At 37.8% G+C, this 24,945-nt stretch overlaps 1 protein-coding gene across 1 annotated transcript in view; it reads right to left on the bottom strand.

Moving 5' to 3' along the window:
- Window positions 1–6,128: 6,128 nt before the first annotated feature.
- Window positions 6,129–24,945, bottom strand: part of LOC126162590 (ATP-binding cassette sub-family C member 4-like) — a 262,712-nt gene continuing 243,895 nt past the window's right edge. The window contains exons 23-25 of the mRNA XM_049919191.1: window positions 24,421–24,550; window positions 11,926–12,036; window positions 6,129–6,453 (exon numbers count right to left, since the gene is read on the bottom strand). Coding sequence (XP_049775148.1) covers window positions 6,427–6,453; window positions 11,926–12,036; window positions 24,421–24,550 — 268 coding nt within the window. The 3' untranslated portion in view covers window positions 6,129–6,426. The remainder of the gene's footprint in view (window positions 6,454–11,925; window positions 12,037–24,420; window positions 24,551–24,945) is intronic.

Below are 24,945 nucleotides of genomic sequence, written 5' to 3'. Positions count from 1 at the left end.
ACTGTCTGCTCTTTTTGAGCCACATAAAAAAAATGAAAACAAAGAACATAATTATAAGTATGGACATGATATATAAACACAAACACTAGAGAAGTCACATGTATGAATATAATATGCATTAAAAAAAAAGGAAATATTTAAAAAACTTGTCTCCCATTGAGACACATAGTCTAGACAGTACAAGAACATATTAATACTAAAATTGGACACTTAAATTGGTCACAACATAATACAAACATCAAACTTGGTGAACATCTGATTAGCTGTAGAAAATTGTACACAATCTTATGCCTAAGAACACAATAGTAACCAAATGATGGGTCTTGCACAACAATTTTTTCATTGTCTTTTATTTGGTGCAAGTATGTCCCATATTCAACAATACAAAAGGAAAGTAATAAATGTTTGTCACCTTCTTGCCCATTGCAAGTAAAGATGATGTCTCAAAATTTAATATTCAATAGTGACAATAAAAATATAAAAACATTCTCTCAGAGATCTGGAACTTTTCCAGGGTCTGTAGGATGAGTGGTAGTTGCTATTTGACACACCCAGTAAAATCTTTGCTGATAACATGCTTTACGGAAAATGGGTAAGTAACTGTATTCAAACAGGGAAATGTGCTTAATCATGTTTATATGGTTTCAATTCAGTAATGTTTCTTAATCCAAATAACCTTCTTGATCTGGGAAAGATAAGTCTATACGCATTAGGATGTGGGCTTTCTTTTATTTCAAATGGACAAATGTCAATGTTTACTTTTACATATGGACAACCTAGCTCAACATCTTTGTCTATTTCAGTATTTTCAAACAATAGATCATTTTCAATTTCTTTAGTTCCTAAGTCTAATGTCTCTTTCCTACACTTAGACACATCCCTCTCTGTTTGCAAAGCATTGACATTTAAACATAAACCTTTGTTTTCATCTGTTCCTTTTAACACTGTGTTGTCACTTAACAACCTACTGTTTTCACCCCCTTTTTTTATAAAGTCCACTACGGATTCTTGTCCACCATGTAGGATACAAGGTTGCACTTACCTTTGCTAATTCTTTCCAAAAGGCATCTTTGTTTATACAGTTTCCATAGTTGTTCCACAAAACTTCTAAAAACTTTTCCCCTTTTTCTTGAAAACACACATTTACTTTCCATCCCTTTATATTTTCTTTAATATTATTATTATTACCATTCTCATAGATTAGTGTTTCAAAGTTCCCAATAGGCAATAGCTTGTCGTCAGATACACATTCCCTAGTCTGTATTTCACTTACATTAACCTCATTATTACCCATGTTTGTCACATCACTTACCTTTCCCACATAATCACTTTTCAATTCTACAAATACTTTTATTTCTTCCTTCACACTCTCATCAATAACATCACTTGATTTAGGATCATTATTTAAATGTCCCTCTATTACTTCTTCCTCCTCCTCCACAACAACCCCATCTTCAGTTTCCCCCCTATGTATCTGAATCTCAGCAATTGAGTCTTTGGCTCCATTAAACACTTCGTCATCCCCCTTCTTATCAAATAAACCCCCCAAAATAGATTCTATTTGTGGTGTGACTGACTTGTTATTAACACCAGTATCTTTTTCAGCCCAACTATGGAACTCTGCAATACCTTCAACTTCTGCACTTTCACTAACTACCTGTGCTTGAACACTGTTTTTATTAACTGTATCACTTTTACTCATAGTATCCCAAAACCTTTTATTAAATTCTAATTTATTCATTCTAACAACATCAGTATTTTCATGGTACTTACTCTTTACATTGTATCTTCTCCTTCTCCAGTTTCGGTTATGTGTTGTCCTGTCATAATATTGTCTAGCCCCAAAACTACGGACATCTAGTGGGACTGTCCACCGTTTCCCGGCTGGTTCTCTCGGTCTGTCCGTTTGTAGTTGTCGTTTTGTTCACTAGTTTCAACAAACCCCCTTCTATCTTGTTCTCTTCCCCAATACCTATTTCTATCATTCCTGTTATCTCTCCTCCATCCTCCCTCCTGTGTATTGTTTCTGAAATCATTTTCATATCTCCTATCTCCCCTATTTGGAGCATTATTTCCAGAATTTTCAAAGTCTCTCCTCCCATAATAATCTCTATTTACATTCCTGTTCCACCCCCCATACTGGTTGTTGCCAGAGCCAAAACTTTGGTTATTTTCTCTTTCCAAGGCCCTATCTAATCTATCTACAGATTTCAGGAACTATTCCATTGAATAGTCTGGTCAATGGACCAATTCCCACTGCAGTCTCTCTGGTAACCTTCTTTTTAAAACATCAATTTGTGTCATAATATCAAAAGAGTTATTCAAGTGAGCAAGTTTTTTCAATTGTTCTCTGCAAAATTTTTGCATTCCCCCTACTTTCTCTCTATACACTGGTCCATTTAGAAATTCTGACTTTAATCTGGCTTGTATGGATTGTGACCAAAATTTGCAAATAAACTTAGCTTCAAACTCTTCAAAAGTATTCCAAGAATCATTATTCTCATTTGCCCAGGATAGGGCCTCCCCTTCTAGAAACCGTTTTACTAACTTAATTTTTATGTTATCTGACATTCCTACAACAAACATATCCTTACATTGGTGAATAAAGTCAATAGGGTGCAGATTTTCACCAGGAAAGCATTTCACTTGGATGTGCCCATACATTGTATTTTGATTGTAAATTGTTTGTTTGGACATCAATGCGTCCTCCAATTGTGTATATTTAGTTTGTATATTTTCTACTTTTGTATCTACATTAGTGGTATACAGGTTGTATTCATGTTTAAGGTTTTCTGATGTTTTATCTATTTTCTGATCTAATCTTTCAACTTCAGTATCTACTCTGTTGTAGATGACAGCAATGCTGTCTGTGTTAGCTTGTATGTTTTCATTTAAACTTTCAAATTTAACTTGAAATTCTTTTCTGAAGTGTATCGACTGTTCTCTAGTGTCCTTACTGAGGGTAGTTTTAATTTCCTCGCACTTCTCATTGAGATGAGTACTTAATAGATCAAAATCCAAACTTAACTTATCCAGTCTATCCGTGAGTTTCAAACTTACTTGTTCACTTGATTGTTTAACATCCAAACGTACTTGTTCACTTGATTGTTTAAAATCCAAACTTACTTGTTCAATTGATTGTTTAAGTTGCGAGCTTATTTGAGTTGCAAACCCTGCTAGCCATTCTGTTAAGTTTAATTGTTCACCATCCCCTGGTTCAACTTTTACATTTCCTACGATCTCATCACTCTCAGGTAGAGACATGTTAACTAGTAATTATTTTAAATGACAACAACAACAAAATACCTTGCTATATGTAGCTATGCTATGATGTCGTGATCGGTGTTCCTGTTGGCTTTCTTCACTTCTATTCGGTTTTATCGAAGCTGAAGTCTTGACTGATGAATTCCATTGACATAATCCAGACGTTAATCTTCCGAGCGGCGTATTCGCACAAACACACTTTATTTATTTATTTATTTTAGACATATTTTCACTGTTGCCACACTGCACAAATAAACTTTTTTGGAATGATAAGCACTTACGAAATTTATCGCTGCACTATTATCATCGATGCACTTACAGATCCCGGACGAGCCCCCACTTTTGTAATGGTCGCCTGGTCATAGATATAGCTAATTGCTATAATCGCACTATTTCACTCCCATTTACGGAGCTTGTTAGCACTTGATGTTAGGTTGGCGCCATTAAAATGCATTGTGTTGTGGTAATCGCTGCTACTTGCTGGATCGCTGCTGTGTCTCGATGCTGATGCTGGCTCTAAATCTGGTTGTCTAGGGTTAGAAACATGAGGTCCCGTGTTTTTTATATGCTTTTGATGATAAAGAACGAGCGAAACCAAAAAATATGTAAACTTCAAATATTTATTACTCTGGTGGCCATCTTAATTCCACTGTCCACCAAAGGCCATGACACAACACAAAGTAGTATTTCCGTTACATGTTCTTTGCATTGTTTATCCACCTCAAACAATAACACACAAACACACTTTACCAAAGTGACATTCCGACTGCCTCCCGACCATTCTTGCTGCTTGTATTTATAACATTGTCAAAGAACTACTAAAAAGAGATATAGTTTATAAGTCACATGTACATCTGTTATCATAATTTGTGCAGAAAAGTTATTAATTTGCATCGAGTGACATAATTCAACATGTTATTAAAATGACAGACAGATTTGTTGACTTGACAGAATAATTCTTTGTTACAAAAAGGCCGTTTTTTAGAAGTTTGTCAATTGACTTCTCTAATTTGCATAAATAAGTAAATATCATGAATTATTAAGAATTACATTGGTTTTCGTCTAAAATAGGATTGCTTACGTGAATACTGAGTGAAAACGCTCCTAGTGAACAAATAGGTTTCACTGGGTGATTTTTATTTAAGGAGATCCAAAATACCTAAGTTGGCCACTATTTTTCATACTTCATACTAATTTGGAGGGTATCGCATACTTCGGTACAGTAAAGCCTTTAATATGTTACGTTACACAACCTTGTACAAGAATAGATCTCCTGTGAATTATCTCTTCAACCAACAAACACTTCCCTGAGTCCCACCATATGGCCACAAAGGAGCAGTCCCCTTGTGACTCAGTACCACCCATGACTGGAGCAATTGAGTCACATTTTTGCCAGGGTTTCGACTACCTCCCATAGTACTCTGAAATGAGGAATATACTACCCACTATCCTTCCTTCCACAGTGATATTCTGTCATCCACCAAACCTAGGCAATATCCTTGTCCATATCTACTCCACCCCTGTTCCCATTGCCTTCCCTTACTGCTCATATCCCTGTAATAGACCTAAGTGCAAGACATGTCCCATACATCCTCCCACAATGACCAATTCCAGTCCTGTCACAAGTATCACCTATTCCATCAAAGGCATGGCTACCTGTGGAAGCAGTAATGTGATCTGCAAGCTTAGCTTGAACCACTGTGGTGTGTTCTACATAGGCATGACAACCAACAACCTGTCTGTCAGCAGGAATGTGCACTGACAAACTCTGACCAAGAGACAGCTGGATCCCCAGTTGTTGAGAATGCTGCCCAACACGATGTTCTTCACTCCAATGACTCCTTCACAGCCTGCACCATCTGGATCCTACCTACCAACACAGGCTTTTCTGAACTGAACGGGAGTGAACTCTCGCTGCAATATGTATCCTATGTTCCCATAACCCTCCTGGCCTCAATCTTTGTTAGTCTCTGTCTTTCACCCACCCATCCCCTTCCCTGCTCGTACGCCAGCACCATACAGTCTTCTGTTCTACCAAAGCACCCACAGTGTCCTTTCTTCCTCCTCCACTTCTTTCCTTTCCAACCCCCCTGCCTCCCATCTAACTACCCAACTTTATCTGCATGTTCCCACAAGCAGCACTTTTCCATCCTCCATCTCTACCACGTTATCCCTCCCCCTCTAGCCTCCTCCTTACCCCCACAATCCAGACTACATCTCCCATAATGCGCATTTGGTAGAGTATGGTCTCAGAGGCCAGAGGAAGTGATCATGTAAGTTGTGCTTGTATGAATGTGTGTATGTTGTCTACTTTAGAAGAGGGCCTTTTGGCTGAAAGCTGACATATTCAGCAGTCTTTTTGTTGTGCCTGTCTTCAACTAACATATCCTTTATACTGTGGATAACTACCTAATTTTTCAAATACTGACATTATTCCATTCTGGATTTTCAGTTGTTTAATATGGGTAATTTTAATTGTCAGTTTCACTTTGAAGGAATTGTCTGACACATTAGAATAAATCCAACAACAGGTATAAAAATATAGCCCTCATGCTTCAATAACTTGATTTAATACATCACACACATCAAAGCAAACATCTCATACAAAATAGATTTTGTTTTGAAACAACAAAAATTATTGAAAACTTACAGAAACGAGTAGAAAGAGGCCAATTACAGGTAAAAATGGCCACAGTAATTTCTTAAGCTGTTGTTGAATGCAGAACAATCAGCTTTTCTGAATAAGATAAATGCAAAATTTCTGGCACATGTAACTATGTTTCAGATATTTTACTTTCCCTTTTTTCTAATTTTGTCATGACCTCCAAGTAAAGCAAGACATTTATAAAATCAATCTCTTTATTTGACATTTTAGCTTTTTACATTACCACTATGTACAAATTACTTACAGTTAACACAAAATTGTACAAAAAGTAAATATATACATTAATTTACATTTATTCATATGTACAAATTCCAGTATTAAAGCAAACTACCATGCAGTTTGAATTAAAGTAACTGGATGTGTATAACACATAAGTATAACAGTGAACTTTAAAACAGCTCACTGTAAACTTTGGCAATATTCAGATATAAGAGCCAAGTAGAAGACCCTAAGTTGAGGTATTTTGTTCTATTGTTGTACTTCACAGCAGTGTAGTCTCAAAGGTGACACTGCTCACTGTAACACTGAAAGAATAAATGAAAGGCTAATTACAAAGAAGAACATTAAGTTAAAGATAAAACTGAAAAATAAACATAGTAAAACAAAGTGAGAATACTCACCAAAAATTATAGAAGTATAGCAAAGTAAACATAGAGGGAGAGGAACTAAATTTTTTTAAGCTTGCTGAATAAAGAGCTGTTTTAGCAGAAGAGTTAGGTCACTTTAACTTAAGAAAACATGTTATACGAAGGAGGCAAAGAACTGAATATAAAAGATATGACTGCAGTGAGAGGTGTGGAAATTATACAATGGACTTGAATTAGGAAGAAGTAGGGGTTGAATCCTTGTCAGGCCACCCAGGTATAGGTTTTTCATAGAAACTGAAATGAAATGCAGGATTGTCACATATATGATGTGCAAGTTTATACAACAAGCCTGATTGTCACCTCCAGCAAAAATGTTTCCTTGGAATAAGCAGTAAATAACTGGAGAATGACTCGTAATTGAGTCAAAAATGGTTTTTGTGACTAAACCTAAAATATGATGGGCAACTGTAATGTTTGATTTCAATACAAAATACAGTTAACAGCTATAAAAGAACACCAGTACTCAAAGGAGTGGCAACTCTCCCACTTTCTCATGAGAAAGAAATATTTGTTAGTTTCCAATCTGTTGAGGAGAATTATATGATACTTCTTTTAGAAGGATTGTTTGATTCCCCATTCAGGTAAAACCCAAGCTTGTGATCAATCTGTAATGGCCTTCTTTGTAAAAGCTCATAAAGCCAGCATTACTTCATCTGTATCTGTCAGGACAGCTATACCTTTATTGTGTATGTGGAAACAGATATTTTGCACTGTGGAAGTAACCACGTAGGAAGTTCACTTGTCATAGTTTTCAGGGCATAATATAAAGAAAAACTAAATAGCAGCAAATCTTAAAAGCATAACAGGCACCAGGTGCTGAGGGATTAGGCTAAGCATGTAGTGGTATTGCATCTGAGTATCTACAGAATTTAATAATTCAGTTTACAGTGGAGCCCACTTGAATTAAAACAGAAATCACTCACATTTTCCCTGCTTGCAGCTAATGCCACATCATGTGTATATATTTTGTGGGTAAGACCATATTTTAAAGTAACAAGTTGACGTCACAAGTCTTCCACAATAACCTTCGTCTTTCCATTGCCTTTGATGTATTAGTTCAAGCTTCTAATACAGAGTTTTGATAATAACCTACATTCTCTTTATCAAATGTAAAATTAAGTAATACTGATGCAGGAGTGAATGGCTCATGTAGTTTGCAGATCAGCTATCATTAACTGTTTGTATCAAAAATCACACATGAAATGCAAAAATGTAGTACATGTCTACATCTTCCGACCAAATTAATGTTGTGATAGGTTTCAGTAGGCATCATCAGAAGCCACAACCACAAGCAATTGGCTTTGTTTTCTGCCCACTTACATTACTGTGAGCTCTCGTTACCATTCAGAGTGTTACACAGATTTGAGCATCTTGTTTCTCTTATAAATACACTCTTGGAAATTGAAATAAGAACACCGTGAATTCATTGTCCCAGGAAGGGGAAACTTTATTGACACATTCCTGGGGTCAGATACATCACATGATCACACTGACAGAACCACAGGCACATAGACACAGGCAACAGAGCATGCACAATGTCGGCACTAGTACAGTGTATATCCACCTTTCGCAGCAATGCAGGCTGCTATTCTCCCATGGAGACGATCGTAGAGATGCTGGATGTAGTCCTGTGGAACGGCTTGCCATGCCATTTCCACCTGGCGCCTCAGTTGGACCAGCGTTCGTGCTGGACGTGCAGACCGCGTGAGACGACGCTTCATCCAGTCCCAAACATGCTCAATGGGGGACAGATCCGGAGATCTTGCTGGCCAGGGTAGTTGACTTACACCTTCTAGAGCACGTTGGGAGGCATGGGATACATGCGGACGTGCATTGTCCTGTTGGAACAGCAAGTTCCCTTGCCGGTCTAGGAATGGTAGAACGATGGGTTCGATGACGGTTTGGATGTACCGTGCACTATTCAGTGTCCCCTCGACGATCACCAGTGGTGTACGGCCAGTGTAGGAGATCGCTCCCCACACCATGATGCCGGGTGTTGGCCCTGTGTGCCTCGGTCGTATGCAGTCCTGATTGTGGCGCTCACCTGCACGGCGCCAAACACGCATACGACCATCATTGGCACCAAGGCAGAAGCGACTCTCATCGCTGAAGACGACACGTCTCCATTCGTCCCTCCATTCACGCCTGTCGTGACACCACTGGAGGCGGGCTGCACGATGTTGGGGCGTGAGCGGAAGATGGCCTAACGGTGTGCGGGACCGTAGCCCAGCTTCATGGAGACGGTTGCGAATGGTCCTTGCCGATACCCCAGGAGCAACAGTGTCCCTAATTTGCTGGGAAGTGGCGCTGCGGTCCCCTACGGCACTGCGTAGGATCCTACGGTCTTGGCGTGCATCCATGCATTGCTGCGGTCCGGTCCCAGGTCGACGGGCACGTGCACCTTCCGCCGACCACTGGCGACAACATCGATGTACTGAGGAGACCTCACGCCCCACATGTTGAGCAATTCGGCGGTACGTCCACCCGGCCTCCCGCATGCCCACTATACGCCCTCGCTCAAAGTCCGTCAACTGCACATACGGTTCACGTCCACGCTGTCGCGGCATGCTACCAGTGTTAAAGACTGCGATGGAGCTCCGTATGCCACGGCAAACTGGCTGACACTGACGGCGGCAGTGCACAAATGCTGTGCAGCTAGCGCCATTCGACGTCCAACACCGCGGTTCCTGGTGTGTCCACTGTGCCGTGCGTGTGATCATTGCTTGTACAGACCTCTCGCAGTGTCCGGAGCAAGTATGGTGGGTCTGACACACCGGTGTCAACGTGTTCTTTTTTCCATTTCCAGGAGTGTAGTTTGACAACAGCTTCAACCCAAACAGGCACTGCACTGCTGTTGATAAGTCTTAACAAAAACACAAAGAGAAAGTCTTGCTTCCTTCACTAACAGCAGCAAAGCATTTATATATATTTATCCAGAAAATCCACAAGGTGGTATCTCCTGGTCATTATACAATGAAAGCTACTGTGTACAAGTGACACAACCCTATACCTCTTTACCACAGCAGTTTTCCTACAAAATTTTATGGCATACTGTAACAAACTAGTGGCTTACTCAGAAACAGTTTTCACAAGAATCGACCGAGAATAAACCACTTTAAAAATAAGTATCGACTTCCAATGTACTTTAGAGAAAGTAATGCCCACACCAGGTTGTTAGAGGTACAAAATATTGCAATAGTATATTTTAAGATAAAATAAACAGGAAATATAGTCATGAAGAATATTTAAACTTATAAAGTATAGAATGAAGATTATTTTATGTATTAGGTTGGTACATAAGTTCGTAGCATTTTTGTTTTGCATGTTGGTATTCTGGTTGTTATGGGTTTATTTATTGATTGACATTTTTATTTGTATTTGACTGTTGCTATTTTAGTTTACATACTGTCATTTTGTTATTTGAAGACAGGGAGTGGAGCTGTGGATGCTAGGAAATGGAGTGCCAAGTGGAAAAATCGGAACATTTCCAACATATTCTTCTGTTTGAGTTCAGTAGAGGGGAGACAGAAGTGGAGGCAGCCAGGAACATTTGCACCATATATGGGGATAATGCCAATGGACAGACCATGGCAAGATACTGATTTTCTAATTTTAAGGAGGATCGTTTTGAAATTAAAGACTCTCCATGTTCAGGAATACCTTTGGGGTTTGATGAAATCATTTAAATGCATTAATCCACAATGATGCACAGCAGTGCACTTGAGAACTATCAAATGTCATGAACTGTAATTATTCCCCCATTGTGCAGCATTTGCATGCTGTGGTTATGGTTCAAAAATTTGCAGACAAAAAAATCTGCAGGTGGTCAGCGTGCTTGCTAGTCATCAACTGGCTCATGAACAACACCAACCATTCCCATCCTGTATTGTTACTGGTGATGAGTAATGATGTCTTTATGATATCATAAGGATATCAACAAAAGCAAAACAAGGATAATGGAATGTAGTCGAATTAATCGGTTGATGCTAAGGGAATTAAATAAGGAAGAGAGATGCTTAAAGTGGTAAATGAGTTTTGCTATTTTGGGAGCAAAACAACTGATGATGGTCAAAGTAGAGAGGATATAAAATGTAGACTTGCAATGGCAAGGAAAGTGTTTCTGAAGAACAGAAATTTGTTAACATCGAGTATAGATTTAAGTGTCAAGAAGTCATTTCTGAAAGTATTTGTATGGAGTGTAGCCATGTATGGAAGTGAAATGTGGATGATAAATAATTTAGACATGAAGAGAATAGAAGCTTTAGAAATGCGGTGCTACACAAGAATGCTGAAGATTAGATGGGTAGATCACATAACTAATGAGGAGGTATTGAATAGAATTGAGGAGAAGAGAAATTTGTGGCACAACTTGACTAGAAGAAGGGATCACTTGATAGGACATATTTTGAGGCATCAAGGGATCACCAATTAGTATTGTAGGTCAGTGTGGAGGGTGAAAATTGTAGAGAGAGACCAAGAGATGAATACATTAAACAGATTCAGAAGGATGTAGGTTGCAGTAGGTACTGGGAGATGAAGAAGCTTGCACAGGATAGAGTAGCATGGAGATCTGCATCAAACCAGTCTCTGGACTGAAGACCACAACAACAACAACAAGGAAGAGAAAGGAATTGTTGAGCCCAAACAAAGCAGCAATCCCCCTCCCACCATACAAAGATCTGCGCACGTCCACAAAAGATAATGTTATGCATCTGGTGGAACAGCAATGGTGTGGTGTACTATGAGTTGCTCCCCTGAAGTATAACCATCACTGCTGACATTTACTGTCAACAGCTGATATGTCTTGCAATTGCAAGCCAAGAACAATGACCAGGAAGACTGCATGAAATGATGTTAATCCATGAGAATGCCTATCTCCATTCTGCTAGAATGACAAAAAAGACTACTCAGGACTTGGGTTGAGAAGTCATTCCACACACATCTTATTCACCTGATCTTGCACCCTTAGATTTGGATCTTTTCTGCTCTCTGCTTAGCAACCTTCAAGAGCAACTTCCTTTCTGGATGAAAGTTCACTCCCAAAGGGGCTTGATGATTTCTTCACCTCAAAACCACTTGATTTGTACAGTTGCAGTATTCAAAAGTTACCCCAACATTGGCAGCAGTTGTAAATAATGAAGGAAAATATGTTATTGATGACTAAAGTCTTTGTTATGTGTATCTGTTCATTTATTAAACTTATGAAAAACACTACAAACTTATGTACCAACCCAATAATAATGCAACAACTGTGTTAATTCATAGAACTATGTACATTTACAAACATAAAATTGCAAACTCAATTAATTGGAAATTTCTAAATAACAAAGAATAATTCATTGTGCTTACCTCTTCAGCAATACTCCTAAGTTTCTCTGACATAGAGCTTCCAGTCTGTTCCACCATTTTGTAAAAATATCCTTCTTTATTCTGGAGCAATGAGTATGGGTGGCCAAATTCCTGCAAAGGATATTTAAAATATACCTTATTTATATCTATAAACTTAACAGCTTTAATATAAAAGGAAATCAATCAAGTTAATTTTTTTCTTGTGCATTAAATTCAGTACCCTGTAACAACAAAATTCCAAATAATGAAAGACAGAAATGAAGACCCATAAGACTCATACTCTGTGAAGCTAAGATGATTGTCTCAATAGTAACTGCTGATAAAAGAAAACCCAAATCACTGATGCTAATACTTTTTCTAAGCTTACTAGGTAGTTCATTCAAGAGGAGAAAGAGACGTGTGGAGAAAAGGAAACAACAAAACACTGAGTAATCTCTGCATTTGCTTTCTCTCTCTCTCTCTCTCTCTCTCTCTCTCTCTCTCTCTCTCTCTCTCTCTCTCTCTCTCTCTCTCCGCCTCCTCCTCCTCCTCCCACACTCGAAAGGGACACTATACACACTGGGCACATGAAGAGTTATGACATCTTTAACAAGGCGCAACATGATGTCTTTTATCTTGGGGGCGTGACAGAACACTGGTCTCAATCCATGTTCATGCAGTACACATCCTAACTTGCTGCTTGATGTCCCACAGTATGGTGGGAAATCTGCCAGCTTGGCTTTTTCTGTTGATTTACAAGGCATCCTTCTTCCGTGACACCTGAAAGCATTTGCAGCGTCTCTTTTGTTGCAGCCATTCTCCTTGAACATGTGCCTCAAGTGCTGAAATTCTGACTGTAGGTGGTCATCATCAGAAATAACTTTGGCTCTGTGTGTTAACGTTTTCAGGACCACTCTCTTGTGTACAGGGTGGTGAAAACTACTGGCACTCAAATATCAATCAGTGTGCATTAGTTTTCTGTACACTTAACAACCAAGCCAGCCTCCTGGCTTCCACTTAGCTAAAATGTCTAAGAACAGTAGCTTGCCCTCTTTATCCATCTTGATGGTAAAAGTAATGTTGGGATGGATACCATTCATGTGATCCACAAATTGCTGCAGTGTATTTTCACCATGAGGCTATATCAGGAAGGTGTCATTGACATACCTAAGGAAGCAAGATGGACACAATACTGCGGAGTTCAGAGCCTGCTCCTCAAAGTGCTCCATGAAGAAATTCATGACTGCAGGAGATGGTGGTGAGCTCATTGCTGTACCATCCATCATTTCATAAAACTTGTTGCAGTATGAGAAACATGTTGTCATTAGAACATAACAGAACAATTTGGTGATTTCCGGCGGAAACTGTTGGATTAAAATATCCAGCGTGTCTTGTACTGGCACTCTCATAAAAAGTGACACCACTTACAGACTAAGCATTACATCGTGTCAACCTATTTTCATTTTCTTGAGCATTTCAACAAATGTCTGTGAGTATACAACATGGTATTCGCAATAGCACAGTTTTGGCACTAATAATCCTGCAAGATGTTTTGCCAGTCTGTAGGTGAGTGAGCTGATTGCACTAACACTGGGCCTATGAGGAGCATGTTCCTCATGTATCTTCAGCAGTCCCTTATGCCTGGAAGGTCTGGTGGCGAGAGGTATTAATTTCTTGACCACTTCATCTGGTAAACCAGATTCCTTTAATAACTTCCCTGTCTTTCATACTATGGCCTGTGTCAAATCATGACTAAGCTTCCAGTATGTGTCATCTTCTAATAAATGTAGCACCTTCAGGTGATAGTCTTCAGTTTTCAGAGCAACGGTGGCATTTCCTTTGTCAGCTGACAAGATAACCAAGTCTTTGTTCTCATGCAATAAGCATAAGCCATGTTGTTCCTCCTGGCTAATAGTTCACTGGATTCTTGAGACTGCATAGTTCTCAGTCCTTTAGTCTTTTTGTTGTATTTAGAAATACTTGACCATTTCCTTGTTTTCTAGGTATTTTTATTCATAAATGAAATGAAATAAAAATGTACAAAGTAGGCACTCAAATAAAAAAACCAACTTAATAAATATATTTTTCCTAGCAAAGAATATAAATAAAACCTATCAAAAGAAGCCAAGCAATGTCATTAAGTTTTTAACACACAAAGCAAAATCAATAAATCCTAGTCAAGTAAATCCACCATTAGCCTGAATTCATAAAGACAAGATTGCAACCTTAATTCTGTCACTGATGTAAACTTCTAAAAATACATTTGCCATCAGGTAACAAACACTAACAATGCCATCTACTGGTTCTTTGATGTACTCTACTGTAATAATGAAACACCTCAACTACTAAGCTGAGCAGATGATGTTAGATAAAATTTTAAATTACAGTATCTTTTCTTTTATTGTCATGATTTTGATTAAATAAAGCCTTTATATTGCACCAAGCTACACTCAAGTTAAATTTGAAAACCCTATGAAAATTTATCTAGTGGTTTTGGAGATCAACTTGTTCAAACAGACAAACACAACGGTTTTACAGTTTTATTATTGATATAGATGTTTCATTCTTTGTGTCTAGTTTCGACATCATAACTCCAGTCTGAAGCTATCTTGTATAAAAGTAGTACATAAGGAGTGAGTCACAATGTGAAGATACAGATTTTGGTAAATTAGAAGTAACAGCACTATACTGCCATTAATTTATGCAGTACACTATTGGAGACCAATCTCTACAAAACACAAAATGTATTTTATTGTATTTTTATTGGTCCTGTAGTCTACAACAGTATTGTAAAGATGATAAAGAAAAGAATGAAAGCAGGAACCAGAGATTACTTTGCAAATATGCAACTTTTCAGAAATAGCCTTGTCACAAGAAAAACAAAACTGCTAATATATAACTCCCTAGTCTGTCAAGTTGTCACATAAGAGTCAGAGATATGGATGTTGACAGAGCATGACAAAAATGCACTAAGAACCTTTGAGTGGAAAATACTACACAAAATCTATGGTCCAATAAGGGAGGAAGAAGTCTGGAGAATACACCATAACACTGAATTACAAGTGTTAATACAAGGTAGGGATGTAGTAAAATTTGTGACATCACAGCAAATACGATGGCTAGGGCATGTGCAGAAAATGACAGAGGAGAATTCCAAAGAAAATGATGAAAGGTGTGATCCATTCAGCTAGACAAAAAGGGAGCTGTAGAAGAAGATCTGATTGATGATGTAATAGTGAATCTCACCATTATGGGAGCCTGGGGGTGGAAAAAGGGCAGCAAACAACCAAGCAATGTGGAGGAAGATTGTTGAAGAAGCCAAGGCTCACCAAGGGATGTAGTGCTACTGATGAAGAAGTCTACAAAAGCAGCTGCTGCATAAGATGTTGGACAAATTAGTTTATATGTGTACAAGTGAAAATGATTTCTATGGATACATATTCAAAATTATGAATAACACACTTCATACATTTAAATATTTATGTAACATATTTTGTACATTTAAATATTTGGATGGATATGTGTGTGTGTGCGAGTGTATACCCGTCCTTTTTTCCCCATAAGGTAAGTCTTTCCGCTCCCGGGACTGGAATGACTCCTTACCCTCTCCCTTAAAACCCACATCCTTTCGTCTTTCCCTCTCCTTCCCTCTTTCCTGATGAGGCAACAGTTTGTTGCGAAAGCTTGAATTTTGTGTGTATGTTTGTGTTTGTTTGTGTGTCTGTCGACCTGCCAGCACTTTCATTTGGAAAGTCACATCATCTTTGTTTTTATGTATAAATATTTAAACAACATGATTTATACATTTAAATACTCCTCAATGGAGTAAATGCAGTGATGCTGTAAAAATAATTTTAAAAATTTCCCAAGCTTTTGTCCTCAGTATTTGCTTTTATTTTTACAGCAAGTAATCAACTGTCATTTTATTGAATGTAATGGTTTCCGTAATATAGATTCACGGTGTAGGAGGGATACCAGAAATCTTAAACAAACCTTTACAGGAGCCTCTAGATTTGCATCCAAATATGATTCTAATGGTATTTTTTTTCTGTTTGAATTCACTGATAGTCATTTGAGTTTTCCTAAAATGTGACTCCATTAAAATGTGACTCCATATGGAAGGTGAGAAAGGAAGTATGCATGATATGCACTCTTTACTGTTTTCTCAGCACAGCAGAATTTTAGTGAGCAAATACAGTAGCAGGCCTTGCTCAATTTTGTGTTAAGATATTCCATTTGCTTATTACATTTTATACTGTTCGCAGCCATAACCCGAAGAAGTTGGTTTCTGTACTGTTATCAATTGGTTCATTGCTGACAGAGAGAAACGGGATGTCCTTGCTCGGAGGATTGTGAAATTTTAGTGTGGTAGGATTTTCAACCATTTATTAAAAACTGATTATTCTGTTCCCAGTTGCTAAGTTGTTTTGTGACTGTTCATTGCCTCAACTGTTCCTTCTTTACCATTTTAACAGAATTGTGCTGTCATCTGCAAATATGTTCATTTTATAGGCATCCACATTGAAGCTTTGATCAATTATTTATAAAAGGAACAGAAGTGGTCCTGTTACTGGTACTTGTGTACACCGTATTTAATTAGATTATACTCTGGCAAGTATTCAGAAATAGTTTTAGGATGGCAGTGTGTTTGATATTAATTGTTTGCTTATGATTGTTCAAGAAGGAACTGACTCAACTGCTGGACAGACCTTGGATACCATACTTTTTAAGTTCTGACAGCAGGATCCTATGATCTATCATGCTAAAAGCTTTCATTAGGTAAGTACTCCAGGTGAATCCTGTTTCTTGTCTGTCAGGCTTAGTGTACAGTTCACACACAAATGTCTGTGTTGTTCATTAATTATGTATGTAAGCTTTTGAGTCAGTGGCACCATCTTCTGACAGAAGGGTTGAAGGAGAAGAAAGAAAGGTGGAGGGAAAGGACTAGTGGGGTTTAGGAAAAAGGGTAGAGTTCAGAAAAGTCACCCAGAACCACAGGTCAAGGGGAGTTACCAGAAGACATGAGAAGGAGTGACTGATTGTAGGGGACTGTAACAGACAAGATTTGAAAACCTGGTTCTGAAACCTTGCACACGTAATACCTGAACAATTAGTAAGTTAAGGCAATATTGTATAAAACAATAGGAAACTTCTGGATTCTAACAGACAACATGATACCAGTTAATTTACAAAATTGTATGATACCAATTAAGGGTTAATTTTATCTGTTAGTTTTGAAATGCAAAAGACAGTTTTGATGAGCCTGTAGATATCTGCATTATCTCTCCCACCTTTTTATTTATTGGATTTAATTTAGATAACAAGTCAGTGGAAGTGCCTGGTTGAAGTAAGCATTTAAATAAGTATGTAAGTAGTTTTATTACGTTTAGAGTACTCTTATTTAAGACTATTGCAGAGGAATTATCAATGCCCGCAGAGTTGGATTTTTTTAGTCCTCGTATTACTTTCCTACTTCATCTTGTGTGACAGTGAAGATGTACATTGACCTTATATTCGTATGTTCTTATTTATGTCTGACTTTACCAGATTATTTGCAACACATGTTAGTTAGTTAGTTACGTGTTAGACTGCTCAGCTTCATGGTAACCATTATGCTGTCAAATGTGTTAGGTGCATTAGAAATGCACATAGGAATCAAGGTTTTTTTTCAGCTTAAATTTTTTATTATCTACCTCATTCCCTTAAATGGCACACTTTCTTTGACTGCTGGGTTGAGCAACCTCACTTTTACTTAATGGTTTTTGAACTGTACACCTTGCTAGGTTTTGTATGTTAATCAATTGTGCATCATGGTCTGATAATCCATTTATCGCAGGGAAAGCATGTGTTACTTTTACATTCTCTTGCTGTACAAATACATTATCTATTAGAGTGCTACTGTCTTGACCACTGATCTGAAGTTATATGCCATTAATAACACTTCTAGTTCACTTTTCCTATTAGAATCCGATAATAAATTCAGTTGGGAGGAGCACACCACAGAACTGCAGAAACGCCTTAACAAATCTTTATTTGCAATTCGAGTGTTAGAAGACATAGGCGACATAAAAATGAAAAAGCTTGCATACTTTTCCTACTTTCATTCCATAATGTCATGTGGTATAATATTTTGGGGTAACTCTTCAAGTCAAACAAAAGTTTCCAAAGTCCAGAAGCATGTAATACATATAATTTGTAGAGCAAATTCACGGACGACCTGTAGAAACCTCTTCAAAGAACTGGGTATACTAACTACTGCCTCTCAGTATATTTACTACTTAATGAAATTTGTCCTAAATAATATATCTCTTTTTCCAACAAACAGCTCAGTTCATACATACAATACCGGGAACAAAAATGATATGCACAAGGACTTAAAAGCACTTACTTTAGTTCAAAAAGAGGTCCACTACTCAGGAACACTCATCTTCAATAATTTGACAGCAAACATAAAAAATTTAGTTACAAATAAAGATCAGTTTAAAAGGAGCCTGAAAGACTTACTAGTGGCCAACTGCTTCTACTCCATAGACGAAACAAATGATGTATTGTATACACTCATACTATTAGTATTGTTATTTCAGTTTAAAAAAAATAAAAAAATTGACATGTTCCACATCCATGATGATCTCCTCAGCACGAATCTATGGAACGAAAAACTAATCTAATCTAAAGAATTGCTTATAAAGTATGGAAATCATCACAGATTAATAACTTCTTCTTTTTGTCTGATAGGCAGCATAATAGGGAATCAAACTCTTTTATGAATAGCTCCCAATCTCCTAATGGGGCCCTGTATACTGTTGCCAATACTGACATTACATTACCTAGCTGTAGTTCACATTCACAAACTTCAAAGTGCTGATTGACACAAATTTTACTTACTTCTACAGTTTTACATTTATACTCTTGTTTTGTATAAATGGCAACTCCTCCTTTATCCATGCTAGATCCGCAAGTGCAAGATGCTCTATTGTATCTGTTGTACCCATTTATACTGACAGTTTCCATCCCCACAGTTAAATGACATTCAGAAAGATGAAGTATATCAGTCTCATTCTTATTTTTGAGATCATCTGAACATACTAACAGCTCATCTATTTTATTTTTTATTCCCCTGATATTTTGATGAAGGAAATTGATATTAGCCTTAGCTTTATCCCTATTTACTGTGCATGAAGCTCTTTTATTCTATTTTTCTTGATTGTTCTCTGTCTAGACTTTGGCTTTAACCTAAAAAACTGTCTGCCTGGTCCCATTAATCACAGGGCTCATCCCTTGTGTGACTGTAGCCCCCTTTACATTATATGCTAATAAAGGAGCTAACTTATCTTCCCCCTTCCTATATAGGTGCAGGCCGTGTGCAGTGTATCCCCACCTTCCAACAGCATCAACTGGAACAACATTTATGTGAGATTTTGCGAGTGTCTGGACCATCCTGTTCAGCTCAGGGTTAACATGCCTTACAGCAGTGTTTACCCACGGCCAATCATGGTGCTGAAAGACCTCTACAAACCCCACATTTGTGTACCCAGTTTGGCTACTCGCAAATACTGTATCTTGGATTCATAGCCAGGCTATTTCCTGCTACCCCAACTATAATTACCTGGTCTTCCTTCTCAAATTCCCTGCATAGCTGACCTAAGTTTTCTGTCACCTGACTAAGGTTGGCACTTGGTTTCACAAAGCTGGATCCCAGCATCTAATTCCACCTGATGCTGCTGGCCTAAAGCCCCTTCCATGTCTGCTACCTAGAAGCAGAATTCTTCTTTCCCTATTCTGAATTGATTAATATTCTGCTTCAACCTACATTCAACTACATCTGGATGATGCCCTTCCTCCACTTCTTCAGATAGCAAGCCAAACTGATTTACTAACTGAATTTCTAAAGTTGTTTCAACAATTTCCCTTTTTCTGCCCTTTGCTTGCTACCTTTTCCTGGCACACTGTCTCCTTTTCCTCCCTTAACCTACATAATTCCAAATTCACACTTTCTAATTCAGCCTTAGGGGCACAAATTTTTGCCTCCTGTTCAGCAATTTTTCTGCCTTTTCTACATAACCTACATTGCCATGGAAGAGCCTCATTATCTACCCCCATTTCCTCGCTGTTACATTCGCCCCAATGAAAACATAACCTACAGTCTTCACAGGATACTGTGGCAACAACCTCATTTGTCACACATGGTTTGACATAAAAATTTACACAAAACCAGGGAATTAAAAAGTTGTCAAATGTGTTTGCCACTCCTATGGGGTTTGTTACTTTTTGCTTTCTTGTGGCAGTGTTATATTTTTACATGATGCTCTGTTTTTCCCCATTTTCTTTTTTTTTTTAAGAACACTCCACATGGGCTTCACTTCATTTTGAGAATGTATATGTGTGTAGTGTCAAACACCATTTTTGATGCAGTGTCCATACATATACTTGATAGACCTCAGACCTCAGCCAAAATTGACCATGGCCATATATAAATTGTACATGACATAAGAGGAACTCAGACCTCAGCCACAATTGGCCATTTAAATGAATCCATTGGTGGCAAGTGAAAATTTGTGGCAGACCAGGACTCAACCCTAGATTCTCCACTTTACATGAGCAATCACCTTAAATGATACAGCTATCACCACAAGCTTCCCACCCACCCAAAATTCTCAAATTGTCACACTCTGCACATGTAGCGCCCAGTGTCGATTATCCTCATTGCTTGCAGCTTCACCTGATTCCCTCAAAAGTTCGTCCATAGTATACATCCACAATGATGGTGTCATTGTTCTTAGAAGGCACTTATACTATTATATGTATGGGAGATAAGTTGAGAATTTGCGTTGGATGGGAAGCTTGCTCAGATGGTCCAAGTGGTTAAGGGGACTGCTCATGCAAAGAGAGAAATTCAGGTTCGAGTCCTGGTCCAGCATGAATTATGACTTGTCACCATTGGGTTTAGTTCAGTGTCCGATTGTGGCTGAGGTCCAAGTGTATCTTACATCATATATATGAGTTTATCATTATGCACTATTTTTACTAATCTTATTACTTTTCTTAGTATTTTGGAATATTTTTAAAATATACATGTTATTCACATGAGGAATTATTCATTACAAATTTTATGTTGTTGTCTCTTCTTCTGAGATGAAACCCTTATTCCCCTATTGATCCAACTGTTTGTTCTAGAATTACATCTAATAGTCACATTTTTCTGTGGAAATCCACTTTGGAAGTGATGGGTTAACAGATCAATAAAAGTATTAAATTTTTCATTTAGATCATTAATTTTATAAACCTGAGACCACTATTCTTCATTTAGTAAGCTGTTGAAATATTTTATGGTATCCAGACTACAGAATTTACACATGGTTTTTTCCAATACTGCCTCTTATTTTCAAGCTTAGTATTTGAGCTAGATGATCTCTAAAGGCCGCACTGAAAATCTTTAATGAAATGCTGTATAAATTTTCCTTGACTAGAAACTGATCTAAAGCTCATTTATGAGTGTCTGTTATTTGGGTAGCAGCGTTTACTTCAGCATTTAAACTGTAGTGAGGTTCAAAATGGCCTACCTGTTGTTAATTTTTGTAAGAAAATTAATGTTAAAGTATCCACAAATTATCAAATTACATTTCACTTTATTAATTTGTTTAACAATGACACCAATTTATTAACAAAACATTCAAAGTTTCCATATAGTGATTGGTAAACTGTAGCAAACTTCTAGTAATAACCAAGATGAACTTATAATTTTTAGCTTCAGTTTCATAGTCCCTTTAGACATTCATTTGATTTAAGGCTGGTAGCTTGGTGGAATATATGACATACTCCCTGTTATGTGTCAATAGTACATTAATTGTGGTCAATCTTATTATGCAGGGATTATTCGTACATTATGGTTATAAATTTTAGATTGACTTCATTCACCATTTAGAAGTTGTGTGTCATAGTCGAAACATCAGATACTTTTATTTTAAATTCAGATCACCAGTAGTGTAGCTTTCAAACTACAGAAAAGATCTATAAGAATAATAACCACAAATGGATATGGGATCATTGTAAAGATCTGTTCAGATTTCGAAAATTTTTAACAACACAACACGAGTACATTTACCATTCAGTTATGCACATCAAAACTTGATACTTCTGCACAAACTGCTCTGTCCATGACCGTGGATGGAGGTCTAGACTGAACTTACACTTAGCAAGAAAGAATAAACATAAAAGCTATAACAGTATTTTCTACCAAAGAATAAAATTGTAAAATAAATTGCCTAAAGAGATTGCCAAAATAAGATTATTTAAAAAGGTAGGTACAAAGTATCTGTTAAGTATTACATTCTATACAATGAAAGATTACTTAGATAAAACACTGTACAGGTTTGGCAGAAAAGGTGACATAAGTAAATAGCACTTAAAGATCTCTGCACATTTCACAACACACTTTTGAATTACACTGAAGGGCCAGAGAAACTGGTACACCTGCCCAATACTGTGTAGGGCTGCCGTGAGCACGCAGAAATGCCACAACATGATGTGGCATGGGCTCGAATAATGTCTGAACTAGTGCTGGAGGTTATTGACACCATGAGTCCTTCTGGGCTGTCCATAAATACGTACGAGTACGAGGGAGTGGAGATCTCTTCTGAACAGTATGTTGCAAGGCAGCCCAGATATGCTGAATAATGTCCATGTCTGGGGAGTTTAAACTCAGAAGAGTGTTCCTGGAGCCACTCTGTAGCAATTCTGGGTGTGTGGGGTATCACATTGTCCTGCTGGAATTGCCCAAGACTGTCGGAATGCTCAGTGGACATGAATGGATGCAGGTGATCAGACAGGATGCTTAAATACATGTCACCTGTCAGAGTTGTATCTACTCAGGGGTCTCATGCGTGTTACTCCAACTGCACATGCCCCACACCACTACAGAGCCTCCACCAGCTTGAACAGTCCCATGGTGACATGCAGGGTCCATGGATTTTTGAGGTTCCCTCCATACCCAACCAGGCAAAATGTTTTCAGTCATCAATAGCCCAATGTTGGCGTTGATGGGCCCAGGCAAGACATAAAGCTTTATAAAGCTTTGTGTCATGCAGTCACGTAGGGTACACGAGTGAGCCTTTGGCTCTGAAAGCCCATGTTGATGATGTTCCATTGAATGGTTCACAGGTTGACACTTGTTGATGGTCCAGCATTGAAATCTGCAATAATTTGCAGAAGGGTTGCACTTCTGTCGCATTAAACGATTCTCTTCAGTTATTGGTGGTCCTGTTCTTGCAGGATCTTTTTCCAGCCACAGTGATGCCAGAGATTTAATGTTTTACTGGATCCCTGATATTCATTGTACAGTCATGAAATGGTCGTATGGGAAAATCAACCACTTCATTGCTAGCCTGGAGATGCTGTGTCCCATTGTTCATGTGCCAATTATAACACCACATTCAAACTCACTTAAATCTTGATAACCTGCCATTGTAGCAGCAATAAGCGATCTAACAACTGTGCCAGACACTTGTTGTCTTATATAGGTGTTGCTGATCACAGTGCTGTATTCTGCCCGTTTACATATCTCTGTATTTGAATACACATACTTGTACCAGTTTCTTTGGTGCTTCAGTGTAAAAACTTTCTTGTTTTTCTGAAAAACCTGATACTAAAGCTCTATAATGGAAATACCACCATATGATCCTCTTTCCAAGCTCAAAGTCTTTCTCTTTATGGAGGAATGATGACTGTTTTTCAGGCAAGGTCCTGTCAGTTGATAATGAGTGTAAAATGTGCAGCAGTTCATTTTGAGAAACAATGTAGCACTAGTCTTTTACATTATGAAATAACTCCTTTGCATGCACATACAAACAAAACAACATTACATTAAGGATAAAGCAAATGAGGCTGTTGTACCAATAACGGAAAGACTTTGTACTTGGGGAGGGAGATGGATGAAGGCACTAAACCCTATACAACCATCCTGATTTAAGTTTTCTGTGGTTTCTCTAAATGACTTCAAGCAAATGCCTGGATGGTTCTTAGTAATAGGCCATGGCTGCCTAGCTGTCTATCCTAGTCAAATTTGGTCTGTAAGCACGAAGATGTCTGTGTACATTAACTGTGATATTTATTCTTAGTCTGTAATACCATGATATGTCCAATATTCTTGAAAGATCAATCTACAGATGTATAAAGTGGCAACAGTAACGAAACCAACTACAATTAATACTACAGATACATCATGTAGATGGATTAATGCTAATCAAGAACTGTGTATTTGGTGCTTTCCAAATGTCCATCTCTAGTTTCTTCAAGAGAAATCATAAATGAAGTTCATGATGTCTTGACAGAAGAATAATCTTATAATATGCATATGAAAAGATTTTATTTTTACTGTTTCAAAATAGAATTTAAATACTTTATTTGAAGCAGATGTCTTTTGAAAATAAATTAACAGGTTAGAAATAACATTCAGAGAGAGGATTCAAAATTTACAAACAACAGACTCATTAAAAAAAGGAATGAAAGAAAAGCACTTACCACCACACGACCAGCATCCATCACCAACACTTTGTCAGAATCCATGATCGTATTCAGACGATGGGCTACTGTCAAAACAGTGCACTTTGAAAACCTCAGCCGTATAGTTCTTTGTATCAAGCTGTCAGTGCTGCAGAACAAATAACATAAAATTACATTCTAGTGATTTATTTATTAAATGTTAATTAATACTGGAGAAATTTCATTGATTTGACACTGGATTAAAGGCATCAGAAAAAAGACCCATCATGCAAGATACAGCAGCACATGTGCAGTGACCAGTTTTCATCCAAAGCATTGGGCAAGTTCATTTGTTTGTTCAGAAGGGGAGGCTGACATTGCTTGCCTCCTTTCAGCTGACTGACAATGTGCTATGATGACAGAATCGAGGTGCATACCCTGCAATCTTTCTCAATGATTTTACAGAAACTACTTGGAAAAAAGTTTCATGTTTGCATAACTTACAGCTTTATGTATGAGGTTCAAGGTGAAGTTCTCATCATTTTATTAATGATCATAGGTGTG

Source organism: Schistocerca cancellata, chromosome 2 (genome assembly GCF_023864275.1).
Source record: "Schistocerca cancellata isolate TAMUIC-IGC-003103 chromosome 2, iqSchCanc2.1, whole genome shotgun sequence".
Taxonomy (NCBI): Eukaryota; Metazoa; Arthropoda; class Insecta; order Orthoptera; family Acrididae; genus Schistocerca; species Schistocerca cancellata.
This window is presented reverse-complemented; position numbering and strand designations above follow the sequence as displayed.